Below are 27,998 nucleotides of genomic sequence, written 5' to 3'. Positions count from 1 at the left end.
TCCTCCTTTCACGTCCTGTGCACTCGGACTCGCAGGGCGGCCGCCGGAGCACCTTCCTCCCGCGCGAAGCGTGGTTATACCGTAGTCATTGTCCTTCTAGTCAAAGAAACAACTGAAACATGGCCCACGATCCCGAAAGACGTGAGCGGATAATATACAAGCTTGTGCTTACAGGCGGTAAGTCTGGAATCGTTTCTTATTGATTGCCGACACGTGCTGCGATGCCGAGAATATACTGGAGACGGAATTGTATATTTCTTGAGTCACACTTTTATGCAGGGTCGTTTTTCGAGGAATAAGGGGGCGATGAAGGGACACATACGAGGCGGTGATGAATTAACGCCTAACCATGTACTAGGAGCAAATTTCGTGGAAAAGGGTCATTTCTGGCGGCAATCCAAGCGCAGATGCACATCCAGAATCAAGCAATAAAGTATACTCTGCGTTGCCACATCCTGAGCATCCGCTGTTACATTATACGACACCTTGCGTGCATGGCGATTGCAAAAAAGACAATCTGTAGAAGTACGATAAAGACGCACGCGATGTATCGTCGCGCAATTTGGATCTGCTGCACGCGCGATGTTTTCTTTTTTTTTCTCTCTCTTTTTCGCTATGCCGCCGTAGAAATACATCACTCAGCGATACCCGGTGCAAACGAGAAAAGTTAATTCGTGCTCTTCCAAATGGGAGTCTACACATTTCCGAAGTGCGTATTTTTCGTGTCGAAGAGCAGAGTCATATGGACACGAAAAATACACACACACACGGATAATACTTTTGTTTTTAGTTTTTTTGACAACGTTTCCTATTCAGAGCTGAGATTTCCCTGTAATTTGGGATGGGGGGTTTAAGTACTTAGTACACCAACGTAAAAACGTAAACGACCGACCTCAATTTCTATCAGAATGCACTTGCTGAGGGAACGAAGAGCGATTTCTGCACCTACAATGCCTGCCCTCCTCTGCAACACATGCCCGTATAGCAGAAATTAAGGCAAGCTGGCTGTTCGAAGTAGAGGAAAGGGGGAAACGGTTGGTGTAAGTGGGCTGAACGAAATAGTTGAACCTCGATATAGCAAAACTCATGTGAAGCACAATTTGTTTCGTTGTACCGGATATTTCGTTGTGTCTGATCTGACAAAATGTGGCAGCCACCCAAGCAGGCGATGGCCCATGGTTGGCAAAAAATTAGATGACAGTTGACCAACGACTCCTTTGGCCAGCCAACGTTGGCACAATGTTGCATAGCGATAGGCAGAGCGAGGTTTGGCAAGCCGTCGGCCAGGGGACAGATCCGTACCAAGAAAAGAGCTCATTGGCCAAACACGGCTACGTTGGCAAGCCAAGCCCCTCCCGAGCTTGGTACAATCTCGATATTTCGCCTTGAGGAAGGGGTAACGCGGAATGTTGTAGCAGTACATAAGTTCATCTTTCGATGGACCAAGCGAATGATTCAAACCGAAAGCAGCAAGAAACGGAGACGTTATGTTCATGCTGAGTTAATACGACAAGCAATTCATCATTTCAGTGTTGTTTGTGCATGCATCGAATTAAACTTGGACACCTCGCCCCTCATTCTGACTAACAGGCAAGCAGGGCTCTCGAATTCCGTGAAGCTCGCGGCACAACTTCTGTATAGTAGTATAGTATCCATTCTTCATCACGAAAGAAATGCAACTGCTTTTCTTTCTCAGTCTTTTGATCTCAGTGGTCTCAGGCATCTTGCGAGCTTTTATGACTATCCTTCTCTGTTTTTCATTATTTTTTGCACTTTGAAACACTGTGTACATTTCTGTTGTGGGAAATTTTTGTGCTTTAAAATGGGCTGTGATCACTGTCTGTTGTGGGAAATATGAGCAACAAACAAAGAATGATAAATCATTACCATACGCCGCGAGACAATTGAGTATGAATACGAACGATGACGCAGGAATGGTTTGGTCTACTTCTTGGCACAATGTAGGCTGGCCAGTGTTTGGCAAGTCATTGGCCAGGGTACAGATCCATCCGTATTAGGAAACAAGCTTGTTGGCCAATGATGCACCAACCAAAGGCCAGGTAGGCCAGTCTAACTATTGCCAAGCTTGGTTCAACCTTTGATGCTTGGGCAGGTGTTAGTTGTATATATAGCGTTTCATTATATTGAGGTTCGACTGCATTTCCTAAAGCTTGTGAAGGATGACTCTTTCTAGTGCATCTGTTATATATTGATCTCTCCACTCACAAGCAAATTTCTCAGTTGTGCACGTGCATGTGTTTGGAACATTAAGTGTTGGCTGTTATTATTCCGCTTGTGTCGAAACATGAAAAAAAAATCATCTGCATGTTGCAGGACCTTGCAGTGGAAAGACCACAGGACAGGCCAGACTTAGTACATTTCTGGAGAACTACGGTTGGAAGGTAAGATGACAGAGTTTGAAAATCATGTCAATTTGTTTTTCCAATAGCACAAGCATGGAAACAGTCCACTGCTTGATTTGGCTGTCTGTAACTATAGTGCGCTAGAACTTGTTTCTACGAGAAAGGTCACAACATGCGTTATCAGGGATCGTAATGGTACAAAGGGCAAAATGCTGTTGCTAGAAAAAGAATGGACCACCTCGGACATGCCTGAATTTTCACTTTTTTCCTGAGGATGGCGCAAGGGTGTAAGGCTGGCTACGAACCCAAAGACGATAACATTGACCTTATCACTCAGCATATGATTGCTGTAGCTTTGTTCCTAGCTTGAGAAAGCAACATACTTAGACTGTGACATCTTCATTGCAAAGGTATAAGTGCGTAAAAGCATATACAGAGTGCAGACACACTGGGAAGATGGAAATTTTTAAGGAAATAAAGAACATTTTGACAATGTTTTTTTCTTTTTGTAGTGTACCTCTCACAGAAAGCGAACACCACACAAAACTAAGGGCTACGGCTCGATGTACCGTACACGTCTTCTCTTCAAGCTGGGAAAGCAAGACTGTCCGAGCTGTAGTCAGTGTGGCATTGTAGAGGACATCGAACACGTCCTTGTCAGGTGTCGGAAACACGCCGATGCTCGAAATGTCTCGTGAAGACTCTCCCGAGCCTTTGATACCATGGAACTGTTATCCCCGCCCCAGTCGTCCGACAACGTGCTGAGGACATTGTGGACATATCGACAATTTTATGACCCGCTGAATGTGTGCTAGGTGTGCCCGCGGTGATTCCAACATTTTACACTCACTTGGTTGAAACTTTTCACCTGCATGTTCAACTCCGTCATTTCGACTCGTTCATCTGTTTGTATTTTCCGTGTGTAAGCATCTAGTTAGCATCCTGTTAGCTGGGGTAGCCAGTTTGACTTCGTCGACTGCCAACCTGGAACAAACCTACAATCGAGCAGTCCTACTACGTTCGACTGCCAACACACAGTCACACACAAGTCTCTTTTACTTTTGTCGATTCTGTGGTTTGCACAAATGCCCAGCTCACTGTTGATAGGTCAGACCACAAACAACCATTGGTGACAATGAATGTACACGCACACAAACAAACAAAATAAAAAGACGAGATATCTCGGCGCGGTATCGGGAGCCCCGTCGGGACCAAAATGAAGCCATTTCCACCCCTTCGAGCGCTTTGATTCGCTGGATGAAAATGACTTTGTGGAACAGCCTTGTGAAGCCGCAGCACAAAGCAGTTCTCAAAGAGCGTCCGGAAACGCCTCGCCGCTCGGAAGGCGCGGGGCTGCCACAAGAAATGCGTGCGTGATTACAGGGTGTTACCAACCTAGAAAACCCAGAATCGTCAGGGAATTTCGTTACGACTGGAAGAGTCAGGGAACTTGCTAGAAAGGCAGCTGAAGTCGGGGAAAATCGCAGATAAGTGCCATCACGATGTGCAGTGAATCATGAATGTCGATGAGTAGTTGAGCAGCAGCAGTGTTGCCGTGAGTAGCAGTCCGGCCAATACGACAAGCACACAGGCAGAAAAGTAGGGAAGTCTTACACATCTCTCAATAAATGCTTGAAATAGTCAGTGAAAACCCGGAAAAGTCGGGTATTTGAAGGCTACAGTTTAGTAGACACCCTGGTGAATGAGCCTTCAGTGCTGCAGGCTGGCCATAAATTGTACGGCGCTTTTCTTTCAGGTGTTCCGGGTTCCTGAGGCAGCCACCGTGTTGCTGAGGTACGTGCTCTTTCGAAACCCCAATTGGGAAACCCTCGGTAACGGTTTGATTTCTCTTTTTTACAGTGGAGGTGTCCGGTTCCCCGACCTCACCCCTGCAGAAGGTATGGGACTGGAATTATCCGTGCTTCTTCATACTGCCAACAAAATCAGAGACGAGGAATACCCCTGTCGGATGACAAGCAAAACCTTTACGAAAAACGACATTTGATGACCCTGTCGGACGGCAGTGAAAAGGCCATTCGTGGCCAACGGCGCTGCCAAACGGCCTTTACGATTCAAAACGGAGTACTCTCAGAACAGTGGGGAAACAGGCAAGCTGGCGACGACAGACATCTGTAATGTAACCCTGAGATTATTGAGATCTGTGTCTGCGTCATTTATATGTCCCCTCAAACTCAGGGGGGGGGGGGGCGTTCTGTTATGGGGGGGAGTACTCTCGACAACAGAGTCCGAACACTTCGTCTCTCACAACACTTGAGTGGAAGATAAAGTATCTAAATGTGACAGAAAGTGTACGGATCCAGATCATAACCGCACTGGTGAGATTTTAGCAGAGTTCGAGGTAACTCGTTACTGTAACCAAGTTCCTTTTTCTGGTGACTTGTAACTTAACTCTGTACTTTTGCGCTGTGGTAACTTTCAGAGGAACTCGTTTCTTTTTCAGGTAACTTTACCAAAGTAACTTAAGCCAGGTTCCAAGATACTTTTATTTGGATTTTCACTCTCGTTCACATATTTTCTGGCTTTTTACGCCATAAAACGTGATATTTAATCAATGACAGTGTTCTATTCAGGAGGTAAGAACCGCTGCCATTGAAATGAAGCTGAACCATTGTGCGCCCACAGGGACTAAGATGCAAAGCGTTTGAATTGTTGGACATTGTCACTCCTCCACAGGCAAACTCCAGGTGGAACTCAACTGCCCACACGAGCTGCACCTGTGCAGCGCTATTTTGTGTCTGAAGTAACTTGGAAGTAACTCGTTCTTTTTTTAAGTTACTCTGTAATTAAGTAACTCTGTAACGAACAGATGGCACAGGCAGCTGACAACAAGCGGCTCCTTTACAGCTCCTTTGACATGGGGCTACTCCATAAAGGGCATTTCAAAACTAAAAGGCTCTTTATGTTAACTGTCATTTAGAATACCATCTGACAGGGATAGAAGCTACTCGACAAAAGCAACTCTTCGCAGGTTGAGTTGCTGCATATAAAAAATTTAGCTAAATTACTAACAAAGCTACTACTAATTCCAAACTAAGTTCCTGAAAGAAACTAATAAAGCTCCCGAGTTACTTTAGAAAATTATCTAGTTACTTTTGAGTCAATCCCTACGTAGAATGCACTTTTTAGTTCTCGACCCTCGTATAATTCCTAATGGATAGTGCAAGACATTTTGAATAGGTTTCAGGCATCAGAATCATGCCTGTCTCCAATTTGATGTAAATAGCGATACTTTGATGTGCTTTCATAGGCTGCTGTTTGATGAGCTTGATATTTTCGAAATATATTTTTTGAACGGAGAACAAAACAGTCGACAGAATTTTCAGTTTCACGAGTTGTTGTTCTCTGCACATATTTCATAGAACTGTGCTAAGTGTAGCATTTAATGCAGCTACATCGTGCCCTCCACAATTATAAAAGCTCTACTCATCGCCATAGACTGAGAAGTTACTGTGTGAAAAATGTAACTAAGTTAATAACGAAGTTCTTCAGCCTGAAATGTAACTTGCAGTTACGGAGTTACTAAAAAAAAGAACAAGTTACTTCCAAGTTAGTACTTCAGACACAAAATCGCACTACACATGTGCAACGCGCGTCAGCAGTTGAGTCAGACCTTGAGGTGCCTGTGGAGGAGTGCAACACGCTTGGATTGTTTTCGTTTATGTCCAACTATTCTAATGCCTTGCAGCTTACTCCCTCTGGGCGCACAGTGGTTCAGCTCCATTTCAATGGCAGCAGTTCTTACATGCTGAATAGAATACTTCACTGATTGAATATCACGTTTTATGGCAAAAAATGCCATGAAAGAACCGGAGAGAAAGCAAGAAAATATGTGGACATGAGTGAATAGCTTACGTTACTTTAGCAAAGTTACCTGAAAAAAGAAATGTTCCACTGAAAGTTACCACGGTGCAAAAGTACCGAGTTAGGTTACAAGTTACCAAAAAAAAGGAACTTCGTTACAGTAACGAGTTACGTTGAACTCTACTCATTGCCATGACGAACACCACTTTAGTCACATAGTTTGTAGCTTAAACTTAAAAGTATCTTAGTTACAGTAACGAGTGACTTCTGACGAGTTAAATGCAGGGCCCTCAGCTGTGTACGTTCTATTGTCCTCCCACTACTCACTGCCCATGTTGCGTTCTTTTCTTTCAGTGGAGAAGTTTCAGGAAAACTTGCTGAGAACCATGATGGCAATGGAACAGACCTACTTTGACCTGGCCAACACATGTGCAAAGAACTGCCTCATAATTTGTGATCGTGGCACTATGGATGCATCGGCATGTAAGTTCACTGCAGTTCCATGTCAGTTCAGGCAGGGAGAAGGGCCAGTGAAAGAGAATTACTGTACTTACAGGGTGTCTATACCAACCCAGGTGGAAAAACGTCTGCTATCTTCAGTGGTTTATGAAAGAATTTCCACTTTAAATCACTTCAAGTGGTTCAAAGTAATTTCAAGTGGAAATGGTTTCGTAAACCATTTGGGGATTACAGACCTTTTCTACCTGGGAACCTGGAAAACAGGGAATTGTCAGGGTATTTGGCCAAAAAGCAGCTGAAGTCGGGGGCAAACTGCAGACAAGTGCCATGATGATGCGCAGCGAATCACGAGTGCCGGCCTGTGGTTGAACGGCAATGCCGCAGCAACGTTACCGCAGGTAGCAGTTCGCCAGTACGACAAGCTCTGAAGCAGAAAAATAGGATAGCCTCACTAACACTTAATAAATGGTACGTTTTATGATGGATCTGTATCAAAATGTAGGAGCAGGCATCAAGTTTCCGTTTGTTTTTGTAAGGGAATTTGCTCGAAATAGTCAGGGAATTGGAAGGCTATAGTTTGGTAGACACCCCGATTTACTTGCGTACACTGGTACACTTCATCTACAAAATCTTCTTTCAAATATAATGGCTTTGATGGCTTAATGGTTCTTCAAAATATAATGGCTTTTCATTTAATTTTAATTAATTTCTAACTATTTTTAGGCGACCATCATTGTTATTAGACCATAGTCACACACTCAACTTCCGTGATAGCGAAGTGCAAGACACATTGTAATGGTATAGTAAGCGTTACTATAGCACTGAATGTGTGCTCTCCCTCACTGGGTTATTGCATAAGGTTTGTCTCTTCCTGTGTGTCTTTCTTCCCAGATGCTATATGGCATAACAATGACATGCAATGTTTTCAAAACATTTTTTGTGCAAGCCTGATGGGCTGTGGTTAACACCAGTTGTGTTGCGTTGATTCCTGCAAAAGTGGGAAGCTAACATTTGAAGTTCTTGTTATCATTTTCTTGTTGTCACATCCGTTGTCTACCATGCTCGAAGTTGAACTCTGTACTGTACTACTTTTACACGAAGCAAAAATGCATTTTAGATACATATAAAAGAGCAATAAAAATGCATTTAACATACATATAAAAATATGTAAATAAGCAAAGATATGTAAAATTAGTACATATATAAAAATATGTACAAAAATGCATTCAACAAGAAATGTATTCCGCATACCTATAAAGATTTTGCCAAGTGTTTGCAAAACTCGTCACAATTTTGTTTGTGATTTTCCAAATTGATAAAGCTGCTGCGAAATTTACCGGTTATAGTGATAGAGTAACGAACAGCCTCACAACTCAGTTTAAGACGTGACTTAATAATTTACCGGAAAACTTTCACACACAATTTCCGTAGCACCTGTTTGTAGAGACATGTCTTATCACGAGAGCGCAAGTTATTTCTATCGTTTTGACGTATGTATTCACGTGCAGAAATGTATTGCATTTGAAGCAAGGGCACACAGACAAGGTGAACAGTACAGGGGAGATGATGGGGTAACATTGACAGTGCTGAAGAGTTATGTCCTAATTGAAAGCTTAGTGTGAAAAAGGTGAATAGGTGGCTATTAGTTGTTGCTTTGGGCGCACTCATGACCTGTAGCACTGCAAGGCACTTCTTAATAACAATAATAACAATAGTGGCTGCACTGGCTTAATAACAATAGTGGCTGCACTGGCTTAATAACAACAGTGGCCGCACATGGCAATACTGGTCCATAATTGGTCCAATATTGTACCTGCATTGCCATTATTGGGCTGATATATTGTTCCGCTTGGGATCTTGTAATGCGTCAAGTTGTGAATACTGCAGCTCCCTTGTTTCTTACACGATCAAGAGGCACGTAATGAACATCATAATAAAAAGACAACCATTGATTGTTTGTCTGTTTTTATATTTCCAGTTGTAAGCAAAGCAATTTGGGATAAGATAATGAAAGCACATGGGTGGAACACTGTTGACCTGAGGGACAACCGCTACGACCAAATAATTCACTTGGTAAGTGTACACCCTTGTGTAGCAGCTAGAGCCCTGCACGGGCCTGGGCCCGCGGGCCGAGCCGGGCTTGCTATTGGCTGCGTGATCCGGGCAAGGCCGAGATCGGGCCGACAAAAGACGCCGGCACCGCAGGCCGGGCAGCGCCCGGGCCGACAAACATGTTTCCGAGAGTCAGGCTCGGCGGGGTCACGCAGCTAATTCCCCACAATGGAGGATTATTAGTTCATACCATCATTCCTGTGCATATATTTGCAAAAACAAGCAAATGACACTGCATTATGCGTGTGATTCAACACTCTAGAACATTCTCAAAGCCACATCATATTGCTCCTGACTCCTCGTGTATTTCACGATCACGTTCGGAAAGCTTGGTGAGAGGGGTACGGATTCGGAGAAGGAGTTTGTCGACAACATCCTCAACCTCCTTGATAGTGTACGATAACGCACTAGCAGGTGTGCATTCTGGATTTAATTTGGTCTCGTGCTGTTGTGGATTTTAACCACCAGCTTGTGGTCTTGTCTTCTGTTCTTATAAATTTAGTTACAAATTTGTTTGATAAGCGCTATAGAAATGCGTGCGTTGCGGCTGGAAATATTAGGCAAGGCTGTACTCGCCGAGTCACTGGGCCGGGTCGGGCCGCATAAAAACATGAAGGTGCGGGCCTGGGCCGGACCATTTTTTGATGTGCTCAGGCCTGGTCGGGCCTGGAAAAGTCTGTCCGTTCAGGGCTCTAGTAGCAGCTGTGTTACGAGTGACTTGTAGTAGTAAATAGCCACTTGTTTCAGTAGCCAGCTACAGAGGAGAGTTACTTTTACAGAAAAATACTTGTATAGCTAATAATTATTCGTGAAAGCAGTTGTAAAATGTAGCCGTAGTTAGCGTGCTGAGGCAGTGCCAGTGATGGGGAGGACTTGAAGTACCAACTAGTACTCAAGCAGTACCTCAAAGAGATTGGGACACTTTCATAGACATGGTTCAACACATCATGGACACATTGTCGTACTTGGCAAGATACAAGCCATTGAACACATTCCCGAGCAAAGCGCAGTCGTTACAGAGTCCGTTCCCATTGGAAGCTGCAAGCACATGACTTACCGTGTGCTGCCCACGACATGCTAGATCGTAGCGACCATGTCATAATCGGCAAACTCAACGAGGAGCTCGTCCGCACGATCCGCTAGGGGCGCTACTCACCGGCCTGCAAGGTCTACATCCTGATTAGACGACGGAATAAATTTGAATTTTGAACACGCAGAAGCGGACGCACGATCACCGTAGCAGACGATGGCAACAGTTCCTATGAAAACGTGTAGAATGATGATGATAATCAATTTTAGAAGGAAGCATCTCTCGTGGGACATCCACCACTTGTTCAAAAATACTAAGGCAAGCTAGAGTACAGAGTATACTGTATAAATTGAGGATGCAATGACTGGGCCGATGAGTGGCGCCACCGCTAGCCTCTAAATGCGGCGCTGGGAAGGGGCTCGTATGACATGGTCGCTATAATCTAGTAAGTCGTGGTGCTGCCTGACTGCCGTCGGCGAGGGCTGTGATGACAGAGCCGCGCGAGTTTCGGTTTTTTGCTGTGCCCAATTGCTCCATTTCTATTACCCTCTTCACTGTGAGACTTTCGGTGCAGGTTCACGTTGGTGCAAAGAACCGTCTTTTACGTTTATCTGAGATGACCTGTCGCAACCCCTTTAAGTATATTTCCGAGTACTCATGCCTTACTTTAAGCACTTTCCTCTGGTACCTTGCTACCATGTACTAAAGTGCCTAGCAGGAAATGCAAAGTCAACAGAAATGGAAAATATCAATAAGTAAGTTTTACGTCTAAAGCAGCATCTTCAAAAAAAAAAAAAAGGTTGCCATCCTTTTGTTTCGTAGTACATAAAGCGATGCACAGAAGAATGAATTGGGAAATACTTTCCACTAGCACAGCTGATTCCCTGTGCAGATATAAAATGCAAATTATGCCTTCTGTTATAGTTTCATAGTAGTACATAAAGCACCATCTAACTTGGCTTCAAAAATTGCGCTTACAAAAAATGCTTCCTAAATGCCAATCACATTTTGTCACCACAAAATGGTCATACGTGTTCCTAACTGAACTAAAATTGCAATGTACTTTACGAGTATTCTTTGAGGTACTTTTCTCAGTACTTTGTATTTTACTTTATGTGTATATTTACAGTGTGGTACTTTGTAGAGTACTTCAAATACTAATGATGCCAAGTACTTCACTTTAAGTGTAGTCTTGGGGAACTTTGCACATCACTGGTTGGTGCTTTTTTTTTTTCATCCATTTCCCAAGTGTGTTTGCGTTGTTGAGGAAATTATAGCAAGCGAGCTCCCTTTGAACAGCTTCGTTGCGAGAAGGGATGACTTTTGAAGTGTTCCGAGCAACTTCAAAACAACTTCTGACGACGACTTTGTTCGCTTATGGATAAGACTACATTCCTTGCGGGAAGGAAGCGAGCGCAAGCTGAGTCATTATATCGCAAACAATGGCTCTTCAAGATGTTACGCGATAGAACAGCCACCTGCGTTTATTTTCTGCACGCTACGTTCTTTATGACTGCTCTCTGCAACTTGCAGTCAGCTATCTTTCCGTCACTACCAGATGTGCGCTTAGCCTTTCAAAGGAAGCACCGTCCTTTTCATTGAGCCCCTCACGTTACCTGATGCTGAAGTTCAGATTACCAGACGCACAGCTCGGACGTCATACAGACATTGTCTTTCTCATTCCACCAGGGCCTGGCTCCCACAGTAGCAACCCTCAGAATTAATGAGCAGTGCTGTACAAAGTACCTTCAAATTATGATTAAAATAATGTACTGAGTACTTGGTGTGATTTGCTACTTTAAATACAGTACAAAGTACCACGGTGCACATCAACGTACTTGCCAAGTACATTGCAGATCTAGCTTGTATAATTTAGTGTTCCACTATATCATAAGGTGAAAAAGTAATTAAGATAATTAATTAATTAAATTATATTACAGAGATGAGATAAGATTACAGAGATAAGCATCATACTGTAACATGGTTCTTTCTTCAAGTGCCATCATTCAATTGAAGCATATCAGAACGATCTATGCTGAGCATAGGGACACGTCAATAACCAGTACTTTGCACTAGCACAGCAGATTATATTTACAGATCATATTAGATTATCTCATTTATACAGATTATACAGATCAACATATAGATAATCAACAGATTATATTTGTTTATTTACTCTTTCATTTAAGACAGGAGGGAGTTAAGTCTGGAGGGAACATCGAAAAGAAAGCCACCATGGTGGCCTCACGAGCTCGCAATTCCCACATATGTGACAGGCAATAAGTAGCAACAGTGTGACTTGTTGAGAAGACATTAGCGAACATTAATACATTAACAACATTACATTAATAATAGTACGTTAATAAACTGTGGTAATCACAAAGGCACAAATATGCTAAGACACTGATGAAACTAAGGTGCCTCAGAAACAAACGTACTAATAGACTGAGGCGTTTCATAAATTAAGCACAGTCTGCATATAGATTTATATACAGATGTATGTGTTCGTAAACAATGAGAATTGGCCGAGGCAGAGCACAATTAGGGACGACACAGACAATTGAGCCTCAAACTCCCAGATATTAAGGAATTCAACCAACTCGGGGGAAAAGATGTGCTGACGTCAGAAATCAAACCTGGGTAGCGGTTAACATACCTGACCAGAAATCGGAAGACCGCGGTTTGATTTCTGGTGTAACAGCCTCTTTTCCCCCCCCCGAGTTTGTTGAATTCATTATATACGTTCATTTTGTGTTTCTGAGTTCATACTCATGGGTCATTCATTAGCAGTAAACTAGCTAGGCTTCCCCATCAGCACTCATCAGATGTACATTCTAAACGGTGTCTAACAATGCCAGTCGAGGTATTTTTCACATTGCTTGCTTTCCTTTTCCTTTGATTCATTAAATTAATTTAATTAAGCAAGCTAGCCTAGCTAGTTTACTGCTTATGAACAACTGACGAGTATGAACTCTGAAACACAACATGAGCGTATATTCTGCATTTACATATGTGCATTGACCATCAGCTGTGATAGCGCAAAGTACTGTTTATTGATGTGCCCGTATGGTCAGTCAGTGCAGAGCATTCTAGTGTTTCAGTTAATTGATGGCATTTGAAGAAAGAACCACATTGCAGTATCTTATCTTTGCTTATCTTTGTGTATAATATGAAGCAAGAGGGCATGCTTTCAGACAAAAGGATGCAATTGCAACGAAGGCTGTCCCCTGATGTGACTTTAAGAAGAAGAAGGAAGAAAGTAACACCCATAAAATGCAATGCAAAATTTCTGTCATAATGTTTCTGCATTGTTTGCGAAATAAAAAATAAAATATCTGTGTCAGCATTAAAAAGTTGAAACCTGAAACAAAAGACCGAGTGCCTTCCAGTCTTCTCATTCTTTTTCTGTCATGTCATAACTTAAAACCAATCGTGCGTTTCAAAATGGAATTATTTTTGCACATGATTGCCAATAGAAGAAACAATGCAGAAATGTAATAACATTGGGTCTCGGGAACAAGAACACACACACAGCAGTCAGTCGCTGCACTGCCTGCCGCAGGGCGTAGCACGTCAGTGCGTTTATAATTGTCGAACATTATAGTAGTACTTTAGGTTCATAGCATACAATCCTGTCAACAGTTACCTTTTCTTCTTCAAAAGCACCTTTCCAGGCAAAAAGAAAAAAAGAAAAGTGTGTTTCCGAGTTCCCTTTGTCCTGGGAGTTGACTACACGAGTACTTGATGGGGAGTCCTGACAAAAGTATGTGAAGCATATACAGGGTTTCCACGCTAAGTGTGAACAGATTTTTTAAAAATATGTCAATCACTTTTTCCGAGATGAAATCAATTGCAATATAGCATATGCTGAAGGGCACTACCTAGGGGGGCATTAACAGACTCCTAAGGCAATGTCTTAATTAACTTTCAATAATTAACTTTTTAATTATAAAAGCTACGAAGTTGCTCCAATGAGAACATCTGATCTCTTCGGTCACCAGATACCAAAACCGTTTTCAGAACAAAAATCCGTTCGGTAGATCGTCCGCAAAAAATTCGTGAAGGAACGCCGTTTTTTTCTTTATTTGGTTTATCGCGCATCTTCAAAGAAGCGGCTTTCCTTTACCCCCAGTGTGAGAGCGTGAAAGAGCACAGTGCCGCCTCATGCGTCGAAGATTAGCTTTAACTTGCGGAAACAAAACAAAAACACAAATCTATCGGGTGACTCTATCGCGACTGCACTTATCTTGGGCTGCATTTTCTGTTTTCTTTTAATCTTTTTCCAGGACGCAAGAGGCAATAGTGTGCTCTTTCATCCTCTCGTATTGGGGGCGAAGGAAAGACGCGTCTCTAGAGATGTGCAATGAATAAAATAAAGAAAAAAATGGCGTTCCTTCACGAATTTTTTGCGGACGATCTATCGAACGGCTTTTTGTTCTGAAAACGGCTTTGGTATCTGGTGACCGAAGAGATCAGATGTTCTCATTGGAGCAACTTCGTAGCTTTTATCATTAAAAAGTTAATTATAGAAAGTTAATTAAGACATTGCCTTAGGAGTCTGTTAATGCTGTTGCAAAACTCGCAGCCTCGTTAATTGGCGGGAAGCACAGAAGCAAGAAGCGTCTTTACTGCTTGGGGTCTGGGTTGGAACTGTCTTTATTTACAAAGCGAAAAGACTGTACAAAGAGGGAGAGAACTGAAACTCGATACACGTATATACAATACACGGCGTTACAGTGAGGAGCGAGCGTGGGGGATCGTCCCGAAACGGTCGGCCATAAATTGTCCACTGTCACTGTCCGCTCCTCCGTTCGCGTTGAGTTCGTGTTCTGTTACAAATGCCCCCCTAGGGAGTGCCCTTCAGCATATGCTATATTGCAATTGATTTCATCTCGGAAAAAGTGATTGATATATTTTTAAAAAATCTGTTCACACTCAGCGTGGACACCCTGTATATGAAGTAAACATACTTAAATTGTGCTAATTGTAAACCGGAGTTTTGTATAACGCTGCCTCCGTGCTGAACATCTTAATCGCGTGTCCATTTTATGCAGTTTACTGCCATCATTTTCAGGAGTTTTGTCAATAACACTATTGCTTGGGGATGAACTTCTTTTTTAACTACTGCTTTTAACTTTTAGCTGGTTACACATATCACTGTTTTGGAACACTATGGCCACTTGTGTGCCATAAAACTTCACTCGTCATCATGATTATCCCAGTGACACCTCAGACTGCTGAGGTCCTCATCCCCATCCTGACAAGGGCCTATGGAGAAAGTGCCTTTGACTTAGAAAGTCAAATACACACGAGGCACATTTCATAGCCAACATGGGCGTTGCTAGGTGAAAACATATTGAATCACCTGAGCTGCGTCTAAATCTGTTTGCATCTTCTACCTCACAAGATACCAAAGCGATGGCTTCACAGGGATACGCAACACCACGTGACAGTGAGATCAGTTTGTGATCACAAGACTGTGTGCGGCACGCTGAGGTCGTGTAACCAAAAGGGACCGTATTCCAAAAGTGCTTTACAGAGAAGAAACTTATAGTTATGCTACGGGGTGTCTACCAACATGGAAAACTGGTAATTGTCATGAAATTTCGATGAGAGTGGAAAATACGGATAATTGTCAGTAAAGTTGCCAAAAAGCAGTTCCGGTCAAAGAAAAGCGCAGACAAGTGCCATTGTGATTCGCAGCGATTATTATATTTATGAGTGATATATATGAGTGATTATTAGTGCAGTTCAGCGGCACCGTCTCAGCAGCATTTCTGCAAGTAGCGGTTCACCAATACGACAAGCTCAGAGGCAGAGAGCTTGGGCAGCTTTATTTATAAGTGACCTTTAAAAAAAAAAAGCATGGTCGGAAATGAGGCACCATACGAGGCTTCCCTCAGTACTGCGGGATAAAAATTGGTTCTCTTAAACAGCGAGGATAAACATATATTTGTATTCTGTTTGTTTGAATTCACTAAATGGTCCCATATTATTGGCTTATTCAATAAAATTCTGTTTTGTGAATGACCTGTACCAAAACATAGGAGCAGACACCAAGTTCCCTTTTGTTTTGGTTACGAAATTCACTTGGAATAGACAGCGAGAACCTGGAAAAGCCAGGGAATTTGAAGGCTACAATGTGGTAGACGCCCTGTGCTATATCTATCTTATTGTCCTTTTTGTTGAATTCTGAGCCAACATCACTGTATGAACCACGGCTGATGTATGGTTAACAGGTGTCAGCAGCGCGTGGTGCTGAGGCCTTCTACAACACAGAGGACAACAACTGCAGGACGGAAGGCATTGAACTTGCACGGGAGCGTGATATTCTGGCTGCACAGGTGAGCTCTGGTGGATATTATGAGCAGAGTTCGAGGCAACTCGTTACTGTAACTAAGTTCCTTTTTTTGGTGGTAACTCGTAACTTAACTTGGTACTTTTGCGCCGTGGTAACCTTAGGAGGAACTCATTTCTTTTTCGGGTAACTTTGCCAAAGTACTTAAGCTAAGTTCAAAGTTACTTGTAGTTCACTTTTAACTCATGTTCACGTATTTTCTTGCTTTTTCTCAGATTCTTTTATGGCATTTTTCGCCATAAACCGTGATATTCACTCAATTACAGTATTCAGGAAGTAAGAACGGCTGCCATTGAAATGAAGCTGACTATTGCGCGCACACAGGGAGTAAGATGCAAAGCGTTCGAATTGTAGGACATAATCAAAAACGACCTAGGCGTGTTGCACTCCTCCGCAGGCGACTCACGGTGTAACTCAACAGCTCAGGTGCGCTTCACCTGTGTAGTGCTATTTTGTGTCTGAAGTAACTTGGAAGTGACTCGTTCTTCTTCTAAGTAACTTCGTAACTGCGAGTTACATTTCAGGCCGAAGAACTTGGTTATTAACTTAGTTACATTTTTCACACGGGAACTTCACTCGTAACGAGTTCTTTTTGACGGGTAACTACTCGACCTATGATTACGAGATCTGTTGCACTCAACGACTTTATTCCCTTTCAGTCGTGGATAGGTCACCCATACATGGACGTCATTGACAATTCCACGGATTTTGACACCAAACTGCGGCGCATGATTGAGGTAATGCCTTATTCTTTGCGTCCTCACGAGAACATAAAGCAATGTGTCGGGTCATGCTGTTCTGAGAGAGCAGTTTTCCAATGAAAACGTTGTTATTTTGGGAGCTCTTCGTGTGCTCCAAAAGTGTGCCATGTGCCAAGGCGAAATTTTTTTTAACTGTGTTATCGAACAGGGACCAGTTCAACCGGTCCCAGTTGAGACTGGGACCGGTTAGAAACTGGTTGGGACAACTAGTATCAGTCGATCGGACTGGTCCCTGTTCGATAACACAGTTATCATTCTAAATGAGATTTTTCTGTGTTTGGAAGCACTGATGCAAAGGAATAATACTTGAAATATTGACTGTTTTCTGAATGCTACACAGAGTCAATCCCGAAGGTTGTGGTCGAACAGGTGCCTTGAATATGCGGAGGCAGGGCACGTAGTCCCGTGGGATAAAGCGGGGAAGTTGGTAATAGTTTGTATCGTAACTGCAGCACAGAGAGCAGACTAGACGGAACATTTTTGTGAATGCGAGGAATGACACCCAGTAAACCATATACATCCCAGTGACATCTGCTAGATATCCCATCTTGGATAGAAGGATATCCCTGGGAGCACCCTGCAGATCCCCAGGATATCCAGGAGATCCAGAAGACCAAGGTTTCGGCACTTTTTGTAGATCCCAGGAACATCCCCACGACATCGCCATCAAACTTTTGGACCAATATGGGATGTTACTTCTAATTACTTTTCAAATGCAATAAATTTTATTCTAGTTTCCACGCCATACTTTTGCTTGATACATCAAAAGTGATGACTACGCAGTGATATACCTACCAAACATATGTGAAGTCCACCGTAACCTTCTGTCAAGTACACCCTGATGTGATGGTTGTGTTCCCTGTATGAAAGCTGCTTTCTCACTGTGGATGCTCATGCTGTCTGCTACATAGCTAAGCAGCCTAAAAGGTACAAGCCTGTTCGGTCATTCTGATATGGCATGGATTTTAGAACAACGTTTTATGTTTGTACTGGGAGGAAATAGAGGAGCAGGAAAAATTTGACCTCTCTATTTCTGAGGAGATGCCTCAGTTGATGTCCTCGGTACTTTGGCAGTGCTTAGCCCACTGACATAGTCACTGAGGACCCACTCGGGAATTTCCTCAGCGTTTATGCAAGTGGGCCCATGTCCAATCTGTTAAGCTAGTATCTAGATATATATCGGAAGACAAGCTACAGGACGCCGCAGACCTGCTGGAAAATTGATAAAAGTTTATGTGAGTAAGTACCGTATTTCGTAGCTTTCTGTTGGAGATACTTCCTGCAGTGTGATAGCAAGGTGGAAAAAGGAACTGCATGCAAGTATTCACTTGCCTAAGCATTACAGTGCGATGTTCACAGAGGGGAAGGATATCCCCCTCCCAATACTCTGCTTTCCTCTGCTGGGTATGAATGTTCATGTGGAACAGAATGCAGATTCAAAACTTTTGAAGCTAACCTAGAATTTTCAAAGGTTAGGAACACGATGGGACATAGTGCAAAGATGACTTCATGTAGTAAACATATTCCATGGTCTGCAAAGGCATATATATTCAGTTAAGTATGATGTAGCAGTCATGTTTGAAACGTAGAATTTATTTAATTATTTATTTATTTGTTTGTAATGTTTTCACAAATTCTTACCTCTACAAGGTCAGAACGAGCCACCGTGTCATTTGCAAAGTAAAGGAGACCAGATTTTTGTTCTCTGAGACTGTTGCACAACACCGTTATTGCATAAAATTTGTTAAGAACAGCGCACACGTAGGTAAGTGAACCAAAGCCCTTCGTTTCAGGGGGTGTGCCGACGGATTGGCGTGGACACGGGAGACCGTTTGGCGTACAACAGCCGCAAGGTGAAATACCTAGTCAGGAGCATGCCCAAAGACAGTGTAAGTACACTTAATAGATTTCATACTAAATTACAATCGAACGTTGTTTATATGACATCAAAGCAACAGTGTGGTCGAGTTGGTACGTACTGACGCAAAAACAGTGCAGAAACGGGACGTGAAGTAGACAAACGAAGCGCTTTGTTTGTCTACCCCACGTCCCGTTTCTGCTCTGTTTTTTGTGCGAGTCTATATGACATTCTTGCTTTGCGACCATTTTCCTCGGGAACGATTCCCACCCCACATAAATCCCCCTCATTCATATGGCTATTCACGTATCTGACAATGATTTAGAGCTTTTTGCATAAATAGGTAGGGAACGTGTGTGTTCTGCCCTCAGTGTTGTGTCCGCCGGTTTATTGACCAAGTGGTCGTCCTGTCCCGCAAGTGCCCCGTAGTTTCAGATGACATATGTCGAAGTCGCAAGAGGGTTTCAGGTTGACTCATAATACTCATACGTAAACTGTAAGGTGTTCGTCAACAATACGTCCTGCTTTGCAGTGAGTGATAACACAGCATTTATGTGCAGGGTTCTGCTTCCAGCTTTGGCCCATATCACATATATGCTCTTCGTTATCACAATAATTTGCTTTATGACCAATGTCTGTGGAGTGGTCGATGTCAAACTGTGTATGACCATATGTGTGCATAAGAGATAGCTGTTGCGGCTCATGCAAGAATGCAAACATGACGGCAATTGACTTTGTTATTGCATCCGCCCATATAACTGCATGTGAAGAGAAATAGTGCCAATTTTTGCAACTTTTATTAATCGTGGATGTATGCAGCATAGGGACGAAGGCAGAATTATTATTATTAAAGGCAACAGTATGCCTGCAGACTGGTAAAATTTTATTGAAAAAAAAACATATTTATGCACTTTGTAGGATGATAAGCATGAGCAGCACGTGACAACAAAAGCAATTGATAGACCCTGCTGTACTGAACTTTTGTTGCGCATGCTGCTCATCCTTCTCATCCTACGAAGTGTATAAATATGATGAAAGATGGAATTTCTTAGGCACTTGAGGCTTTGTATGTCTTTGTCCTTTCTATGTGTTCCAGCCTCAGAACATCAGTTGTCTCATGTATAAATATGTTTTTCTTTTTTTCATAAACTTTCACCAGTTGAGAGTCTGCAGGCATACTGTCTTCTTTACATTCTAACAATTATGTCTTCCTCCCTATGCTGCAGGTGCAGTGAGGTGCTAAGTGAATTATTTTACTTGGGCTAAAGAATTGTTTCCTTATAGGATTGGGGTAACCCTAAGTACCCCCCTAATTGCTCTGCATCCGCTGCAGATGTTGGCAGCGACATTTAAAAGTCACGGTGTGGTAAACGATACGTTCTCAAAAGGCCGAGATTTCTGTCGGCTTATCTCAGATAGGCTCTGTGCTACAGCTCCCGTCAAAGTTAACCTTAACACTGCTTCAGCCTGCGAAGCGGAAAGCAAAACACCCTCATAACAAAGGTCACCACCTAGCAATGCTATGCTGCTAAGCACGCCGCGTGTGCTTCACCTGAATGGTGTTCAAGTTAACCCTGATGCGAGCAGTACAGCCACGCAGAGCATCCTCCATGACGTCAGGGCACAAGTTTTCGCTTTGCGATTCCCCTTTCCGTCGGAAAAAGAGCCTTCCTCCCAGTTTCAAACAATCCTTACCTTTCGGAGTTCCGTTCGCACCCACAAAAAAGACTGCCTTTGGATAGGTTGCCGATGTGCTGCCTTTCGTTGCAACTTTCGCTGCTGTCCACACGCTAGCGGTTTTCGTGTTTTCTAATAGGGTCTTGTGGCTTCTTGTTGGCTTGCAAACAGGAACGGTGTCTTATCTGCTGTTACGCATGGTGTTCATGTTGCCATATTTGGCAACGTACACCGCGAGCATATGGTTAGTGTGGCAACGTTGACGTGTGTGAACGTCAACGTCAACGGGAACGGGAACGAAATCCAACGGGCAATTCTCTCTTTCCTGTGCCAATAAGTGCCCAGAATGCAATGTGTGGGCAGACAGCACTGGGATTTCTTGAAATTGTTTACACTTTCTTTCTTTGATTATTATTTTTCTTCTTTTTTTTTTTCAATACAAAATTCATACAAAAACACACGACTGAGAGGGCAAACCCCGTCTGAACATTCCAGATACACAGTCGTTTACACCTTACATTACGTACGTCTCGTGAAGGCTGTCAAAATACACACGAAAAACAACTATACCTGGAAGATCTCAGCAGGGAAGTATTAGACACAAACAGGGCAAATCTATGTACCAGCAAGGAAATACGCCTTAGCACCCTTTTTAAATGACGTAGCGTAGGGGTTAGAGCGTGTGTGTAACTAGTGATTGATGCCCTTCATTGCATTCATTAGCCTTTTCCATTCTGTCCTACTATAAATAACAAAGACGGTTAAGAGCATCAACTGTTTACTATATACAAATTAAAAACAAGACCTTCGTGCAGTAGGCTGCACTTCTTCAGGTTTGAGGGCCTGTTACAAGTGGTGAAGGATATATCGAAAACATGTCACATATGGTACAAGAGAAAAGGGCGAGGGCTAAGAGAAATACAAACAAATGCAATACAAATACGTATGAACAAAAGCAAAACGCAATCAGTAGGAGGTGGCTGGACAAGGTTTGACAGACATACAGATGGGTCGGAAGTGTACGTGGAGGAAACCAATGCACATCACATGAATAGACACAGCGGCCAGTTGACAAAATTCATGTGATGTGCATTGGTTTCCTCCACGTGCACCTCCGACCCATCTGTATGTGTGTCCGACGTTGTCCAGCCATCTCCTACTGATTGCGTTTTGCTTTTGTTTATACGTATTTGTATTGCATTTGTTTGTATTTCTCTTAGCCCTCACCCTTTTCTCTTGTACCATATGTGACATGTTTTCGATATATCCTTCACCACTCGTAACAGGTCCTCAAACCTGAAGAAGTGCAGCCTACCGCATGAAAAGTCTTGTTTTTAATTTGTATTTAGTAAACAGTTAACCTCTTTGTTATTTTTCATTCTGCATCGCTGGAAACTTGCATATTGTTTTGCTTCACGTTCTTACGATATCCTATTATATTTAACATTCGGGAGTCCTTAGCCACATTTGTTAACGGATCGCTGTTGCACAGTCCCCATGTATTTTGTCATGCGAAATATTGAAGTCCTAGCCATAAACTACTTTTTACATCCTGAGCAGCTTAGAAGTATATAGAGAATCTTCTTTTTTTTTTTTTTCTTTTTTCAAAGTTGAGCAGCAGCACGACTATCACCATAATGACGTGTTATGTTTAGGGCCTGACTTTTTAGGGTTAAACCCGTATCCACCCGATATTTACCCCCCTAACGAAATCTGTAAAATTAGGGTTTAACCCGAATCTACCCGAAAACATCTGGGTTGCGTGGCGCACTCATAAGCCTGCATTAAAATAAAGTTTGATAACATTGCTAAACATTAGTTCCATGTTAAGACAAATTTTTATTAAACAAAAAAATCACCCGAATACACCCGAATTCCTGACGACAGAATATGCCGTAACGGGATTTAACCCGAATACACCCGAATTTTCGAATGAAAAATATCACCCGATATTTACCCCCCGAATTTGGCCAAAAATAAAACCCGAAAAAGTCAGGCCCTAGTTATGTTGTCCTTCACTCGGTGCACTAATCTCCGTCTGTGATGACTCACCATCAAGTATGATTCCCTTGACAGGACTTTCCCCCGTACCAGGACTTTGAAGTGGTGCACGACTACCTAGTCACAGCCAATCCCAAGATTCAGTGCCGCCTGAGAAAGAGGGGCCAGAACAGTAAGCGGGCGAAGTGTATAGTCGACGCAGTTGGTCTCGAATTCACCGACGTCCTTGCTCCGTTTCAGACTACTGGAGTTACATGCACACCCAACGCAGGTGCGACGTGGGGAGCCAAAGCATAGAACTCAAGCGGCAGATTACCCATCGTGATTACATTGTACGTACAGTTGCCACCCGGTGTTACGGACAGTAATGACGGGCTGCCTTTTTTTTTTTTTCTTCTTTTTTTCTTAGAACATGCTGGCTCAGAGGGATGACTCCCACTACACGGTGTACAAGCTGCGCCGTTGCTTCCTCTGGGGTAACATCTCCTTCCAGATGGACGTCTACAAGAAACCCTGCCATCCCAGGTACGAGTTCGCGCGTCACGTTTGGGCCCTTGTATTTTGGGGGGGGGGTTCTGTAATCTTTTGTAAGTCAGCCCAGGTGAAAAATGTCTGCAATCACAACTGGTTTATGAAAGAATTTCCACTTGAAACCACTTTGTATGTAAGTGGTTTCAAGTGGAAATCCTTTCATAAACCGCACTGGATTGCAGACGTCTTTCACCTAAGAGGGAATGGGGTGAAAAACGGGTTTCATTTCGGGAGCTGTGAAGTCGGGCTAGCATCGGGTGTATGCCGGGTGGGGAAGTAAAAGAAGAGAGCTTCTTATGTGAACGCAAAATCCAGAGAGGCTCTGTTGAACATGTTGGCAAAGTTTGGACCTTTGCAAGTTCCTTTTTCTTTTTTTTTTTAATGGAAGTGACAACGATGCAATTCGCAGGGCAAAATCGGGTTTTAGCACCAATGCACAAGGTTCTTGTTGCAACAGGGCGTGGTTCGTCGCTCATAATATAACACTGTCGGACAACGAGCAAAAAGGCCTTAGGAGAATTGGCCTTTCAGAAAAATTACATTAACCGTATCAAGTGGCAGCATAAAAGGCCCGTTTTGAAAATTGTTCCTTACAGCCACCAGAGCTACCCAACAGCGTTTACGATTTAAAACATGGTACTCTCGACAACACCATCCAACCACATCGCCTCTGCGAATGCCCAGTGAAAACGACTAAATGTGACAAAACGTCCAGGTTCAAATTATAACCGCATTGGCAAGGGTTTTTGTGAGATGACAACTTTAGTACTGGTGTACAGAATGAAAAAGAAACAAACTAGATGGCGCGAGGAGCCAGCAACAAGACTCCTTAGCAGCTCGTCTGATACCTCTGTCCAGTGATGGCCAGTAGTTAACTACATGTAGTTAAACTACTAGTTAAACTGCCAGATTGTAGTTAAAAAGTAGTTATCAACTATACCTGCAGAAAGGTAGTGGCAACTACTAGTTAAACTACTATTCTAAGTACTTAACTACAGTAGTTAGGTTACTGAAGGCATGAACTACTTCCAATTTTGCCGCAAGCTTTACGGCACGATTGTGCTTCCGACTTTTACCTTGAGCTACTTGTTTGATGAGAACGGAGGGGCAGAGCAATTGTGTCGTGCATGTGAACTAAATCTTCACTTTTAATGCTTGTCCAGTGAAGCCTCATTTGCTGTGAAGTAATTCTGCAACTTGGTTTATCGCGTGGGCACATAAAGAATCCCGCCGCAAGCTTTGTATTTGACGATCGTAGCAGTGGCTTGAGCCAAAGTTTATCATTCCATGTGATTCATATTTAGGTGTCCAAGAACACTACAACGGACTGGTGTTGATGGACAACGTTAAGTAGTTATAGGTGTAGTTAAACTACATTGCAGTAGTTAAAGAAGTAGTTTTAACGTACTCCCCTGAAAAGTAGTTAGTAGTTATAGTTAAACTACTGTAGAAGTAGTTAGTGGCCATCACTGCCTCTGTCAAACGGGCACATGTACGGCCTTTAAGGGTAGGGCATTAAGAAATGGCTGCAAGTTAAATACGGCCTTCAACTTTGGGAACCTGCCAGACGGTATCCGTGAAGGCATTTTGCCAATCGTGTCCACATCGGTGAACACGTCTGTGAACGTTGAACGTAATGTAGTGAAGTCACATTTTTTTCTCACTGAGAGCATACGAAAACAACTTTTGGTTGGCATTTTGAAAATACAACAGTAAACTGCATTTGCTTTGAAGTGCATTGGATATTTTTTGAGCTGCGTCTGACTTTGTGGATGCAGATGCCACGGTGCGATGCCTCGTACAGCAATTCGAGGGTGTCACTACAAGCTGAACACCTGAACAGGACAAGCGTGTGATAAAAAGTGAAGCATAGGGCAAAAATGCATCAGAAAAACACGGAAAAAATATGACAGAACATTACGTCGCGTAAAAACATTTTATTTCGAATTGAATTAAATGTATGAAATCCTGCTATTGGTACTTGGTGACAAGGCCTAAGCAGTTTCGATGAAATGTCAAAAACTGTCTTGCTGGAACGCCGTTGCCTTTCTCTCTCAGTTTTGTCACAAAGGCAGTATTGCTGACCGTCTGGCAAGAAGTTAATGACAGTACGCACTTACGGCCGTAACTCTTAAAGCCGTAAGTGTGCCCGTCTAATACCCCTGTCAGACGGGCGCCGTTACAGCCTTAACGGTTATGGTCTTAAGTGCATACGGTCATTAAATTCTTGCCAGACGGTCAGTCATACGGTCTTTGCGACAAACTACTACAGTCATACGACTTTGCGGTTCTCATTGGGACAACCTCGTAGCTTTTATAATTAAGAAGTTAATTATTGAAGGTTAATTAAGACATTGCTTTAGGAGTTTGCTAATGCCCTCCTAAGGAGTGCCCTTCAGCATATGCCATATTGCAATTGATTTCACCTCGGAAAAAGTGATATATATATTTTAAAAAAATATGTTCGCATTTAGCTGGGACACCCTGTATATATATTGATTGTGCGTGGCTTTGTTTTGCCAGAAAATTGGGAAGTTCGCACGAAGCCTTTTAAGTCCGCTGTCTGTTTTTTGTGCTAGCTTATTTTTTCAGCACCGGTGGGGCAAGGGAGAGCAGGTAGCGTAATTCAAATGCAGCCACATGTTGACACAAAACTTTCTCACGCGCAACGCCCTCCCACGATGTCCTCGCGCTTCGTAATTAGAGATCTACATGTGTGCTTCTGTGCTGAAAAGAATCTGCTCCACAGAAACGTTACAACTTGCTTTCTTTCAAGAGCCTTCATGACTATACTGTTATTGCTAAATATTAGTACTTCAGTAGGGATTTAAGGAAGCACAAGATTGTTCCTGATCCGCACGTACTCACCTTCCAACTTATAAGATAAGGAGGTTAAGAACAGAGTACGGCAGATATCAAAAGTAGTGCTGCGTTCCAAAAATTTTTAATGCTGTACTTTGGTACGGACTTACAGAAAATAAAAAAAAAACGTGCTGCGAGGGAGCTAATCAGAAAACAGTTGTTTCTGAAAGGTTGATGAGTACTGCGTGGCATTAATAACACATGTACATTGCATTTCCGTCTTGTATTGAATTGTTGTGACTGCATATTTGCACTAAATGTATTGTTCTTTGGTACACATATTACTGTAATGGGTTGTTTGTATTCCTTACTTGTTCTTTTTCTTTCTTCAAAGCTATGTAAGTGCATAAATACTGATGTTAGTGACTGTCTGCCATCTAGGAAAGATGGCCCACATGCCAAAAGGCATAGGACATCCTGTTTTCTTTTAGAGTCTGTAAAAGCAGTAGAATCAATTTATTATTATAATTATAATTAGTATTAATTAAGTGGCCACATGTCTGCAGCAAGGGAAATGGCAACAGTAGTAGCAAGGCACGGCAGTGCCGCTACCAAAGTACGCACTACCCTCTAACTGATATTTGGTTGCTCGAAGGTGCTGCGAAACGCATATTTCTGTGCTGCAAAAGGCAGGTTTATATGTGCCAAAGTGCTCCGAATTGTATATTTCGCATATTACGTTCTGGGGGTAGCATCACTGCACTAGTTTTTCCTGTGCTTTTGCAACTGGCGAATTTGTGCAGGTGCGAAGGGCTCATTCTGCTGGAGACCTATACAACCCACACAGCCGAAGAGCTGTCCTCCCTCCTGCCCGACTTCTTGGACATTGAAAAGGAAGTAACGCTGGACCAGAACTTCTCCATGTACAACCTGTCACGGAAGGACACGAAGCTCCAGCTATATCCACAACCCAACGGGCACGCGTAGCGCTCAGAATGTCGCCTGCTTCTTAGGCCATGTATTCACACGGAAACCGACACGACATCCCCACGGAATATTCTAGCGGTAGATGGAGCAAAAAAAGAAAAAAGAAACTGCTCACGGGGTGGAAGTTCCATTGCATCTCGTTGGGCATTTGCACGTAGTGGCGTACTCTCCACATAGCAGACGACACCATCGGCCCTGTCGTCTGCTAACAATACATCTCGATATCGACGTGGGGCTGTGCCGCAAGACATTCTCTATGGGTTAGAAGCATGTCCTATGGCATTATAACGACCATGTCATTATTGGTAACTCTTACGCAGGAGCCTGTCAGCACCATCCGCTACGGGCGTTACGCATCGGCCCGTGAGATGTTCATTGTGATTGGGCAATGGAAATTTTTAATTTTTAATGAGCAGAAGAGGACATGTGACCGTTGTAGATGAAAATGTGTAAGATGATGATGGTAACCAGATCACAACTTCAGCAAGAACGCATCTGTCGTGGGACATGCTCCGTGTGTAAAGCTGTAGTGCTGAAGTACAAGGTATTGTAACAATTGGTGAAACAGTAACTTGGCCGACGAGTAGCGCCACCACTGGCTTCCAGATTGCGGCGCTTGGGAGTGGTGCAAATAACGTGGTCGCTATAGTATAGTAGGCCGCGGCTAGAAGAGTGCAAAATGACATAACATTGAGCTCTGGCAGCAGAAAGCCAGGAACGTTTTATGCATCTTCCGTCGGGGGCGTTCTCGGAAACTGTCGCTCGTTTGAATACACGGGAAAGGGAACGCACCTGTTGTTTGGAGTAAGTTCCTCGTGAAGTGGGATCTATTTTTATGGTACTGTACTATAGCTGTTGACGAACCTTTCTAGTGGACACAGCAGTGTTAAGGCTGAAGTGGTGCACTTCCAATTATGTATTATTTGATTTGTTGAATATTTGTTGTTGTTATAGACTGAGATCTCAAGCTGTTCAACAGTGGAACCAATATTGAATTTTGTTTTGTGGCTAGCTCTAGTATTAGTGCGACAAGCTCTAGGCACCCGCGAGTATTACCTGCAGACGAAACACAATGTGGTCGTGAATGCACCACCTGTGTGAATGAAATGTCAGTCCTACGTTGAGTTTGTTTCTATGTGTATCCTCTTTTGAAGTACACGCAGAAAAGAAATACATGTGGATCAAAGTGGCTTTTCTCTGTCCGTATCTGTATCTAATGTGTATTGATCCATGGTGC

At 43.0% G+C, this 27,998-nt stretch overlaps 1 protein-coding gene across 1 annotated transcript; it reads left to right on the top strand.

Moving 5' to 3' along the window:
- Positions 1–27,952, top strand: LOC135369863 (TRPL translocation defect protein 14-like). The gene is made up of 13 exons (XM_064603435.1): positions 1–177; positions 2,335–2,402; positions 4,120–4,157; positions 4,224–4,261; positions 6,540–6,668; positions 8,623–8,717; positions 16,026–16,130; positions 16,804–16,881; positions 18,699–18,794; positions 22,517–22,613; positions 22,682–22,773; positions 22,851–22,966; positions 26,578–27,952. The coding sequence occupies exons 1-13, from the start codon at positions 120–122 to the stop codon at positions 26,759–26,761; spliced, it is 1,194 nt and encodes a 397-aa protein (XP_064459505.1). The 5' UTR covers positions 1–119; the 3' UTR covers positions 26,762–27,952.
- The last annotated feature ends 46 nt before the right edge of the window (positions 27,953–27,998 follow it).

The sequence above is a fragment of the Ornithodoros turicata genome, chromosome 10, assembly GCF_037126465.1.
Source record: "Ornithodoros turicata isolate Travis chromosome 10, ASM3712646v1, whole genome shotgun sequence".
Classification (NCBI taxonomy): Eukaryota; Metazoa; Arthropoda; class Arachnida; order Ixodida; family Argasidae; genus Ornithodoros; species Ornithodoros turicata.
The sequence above is the reverse complement of the archived record's forward strand: the minus strand, read 5'-3'. Positions and strand labels throughout refer to the sequence as shown.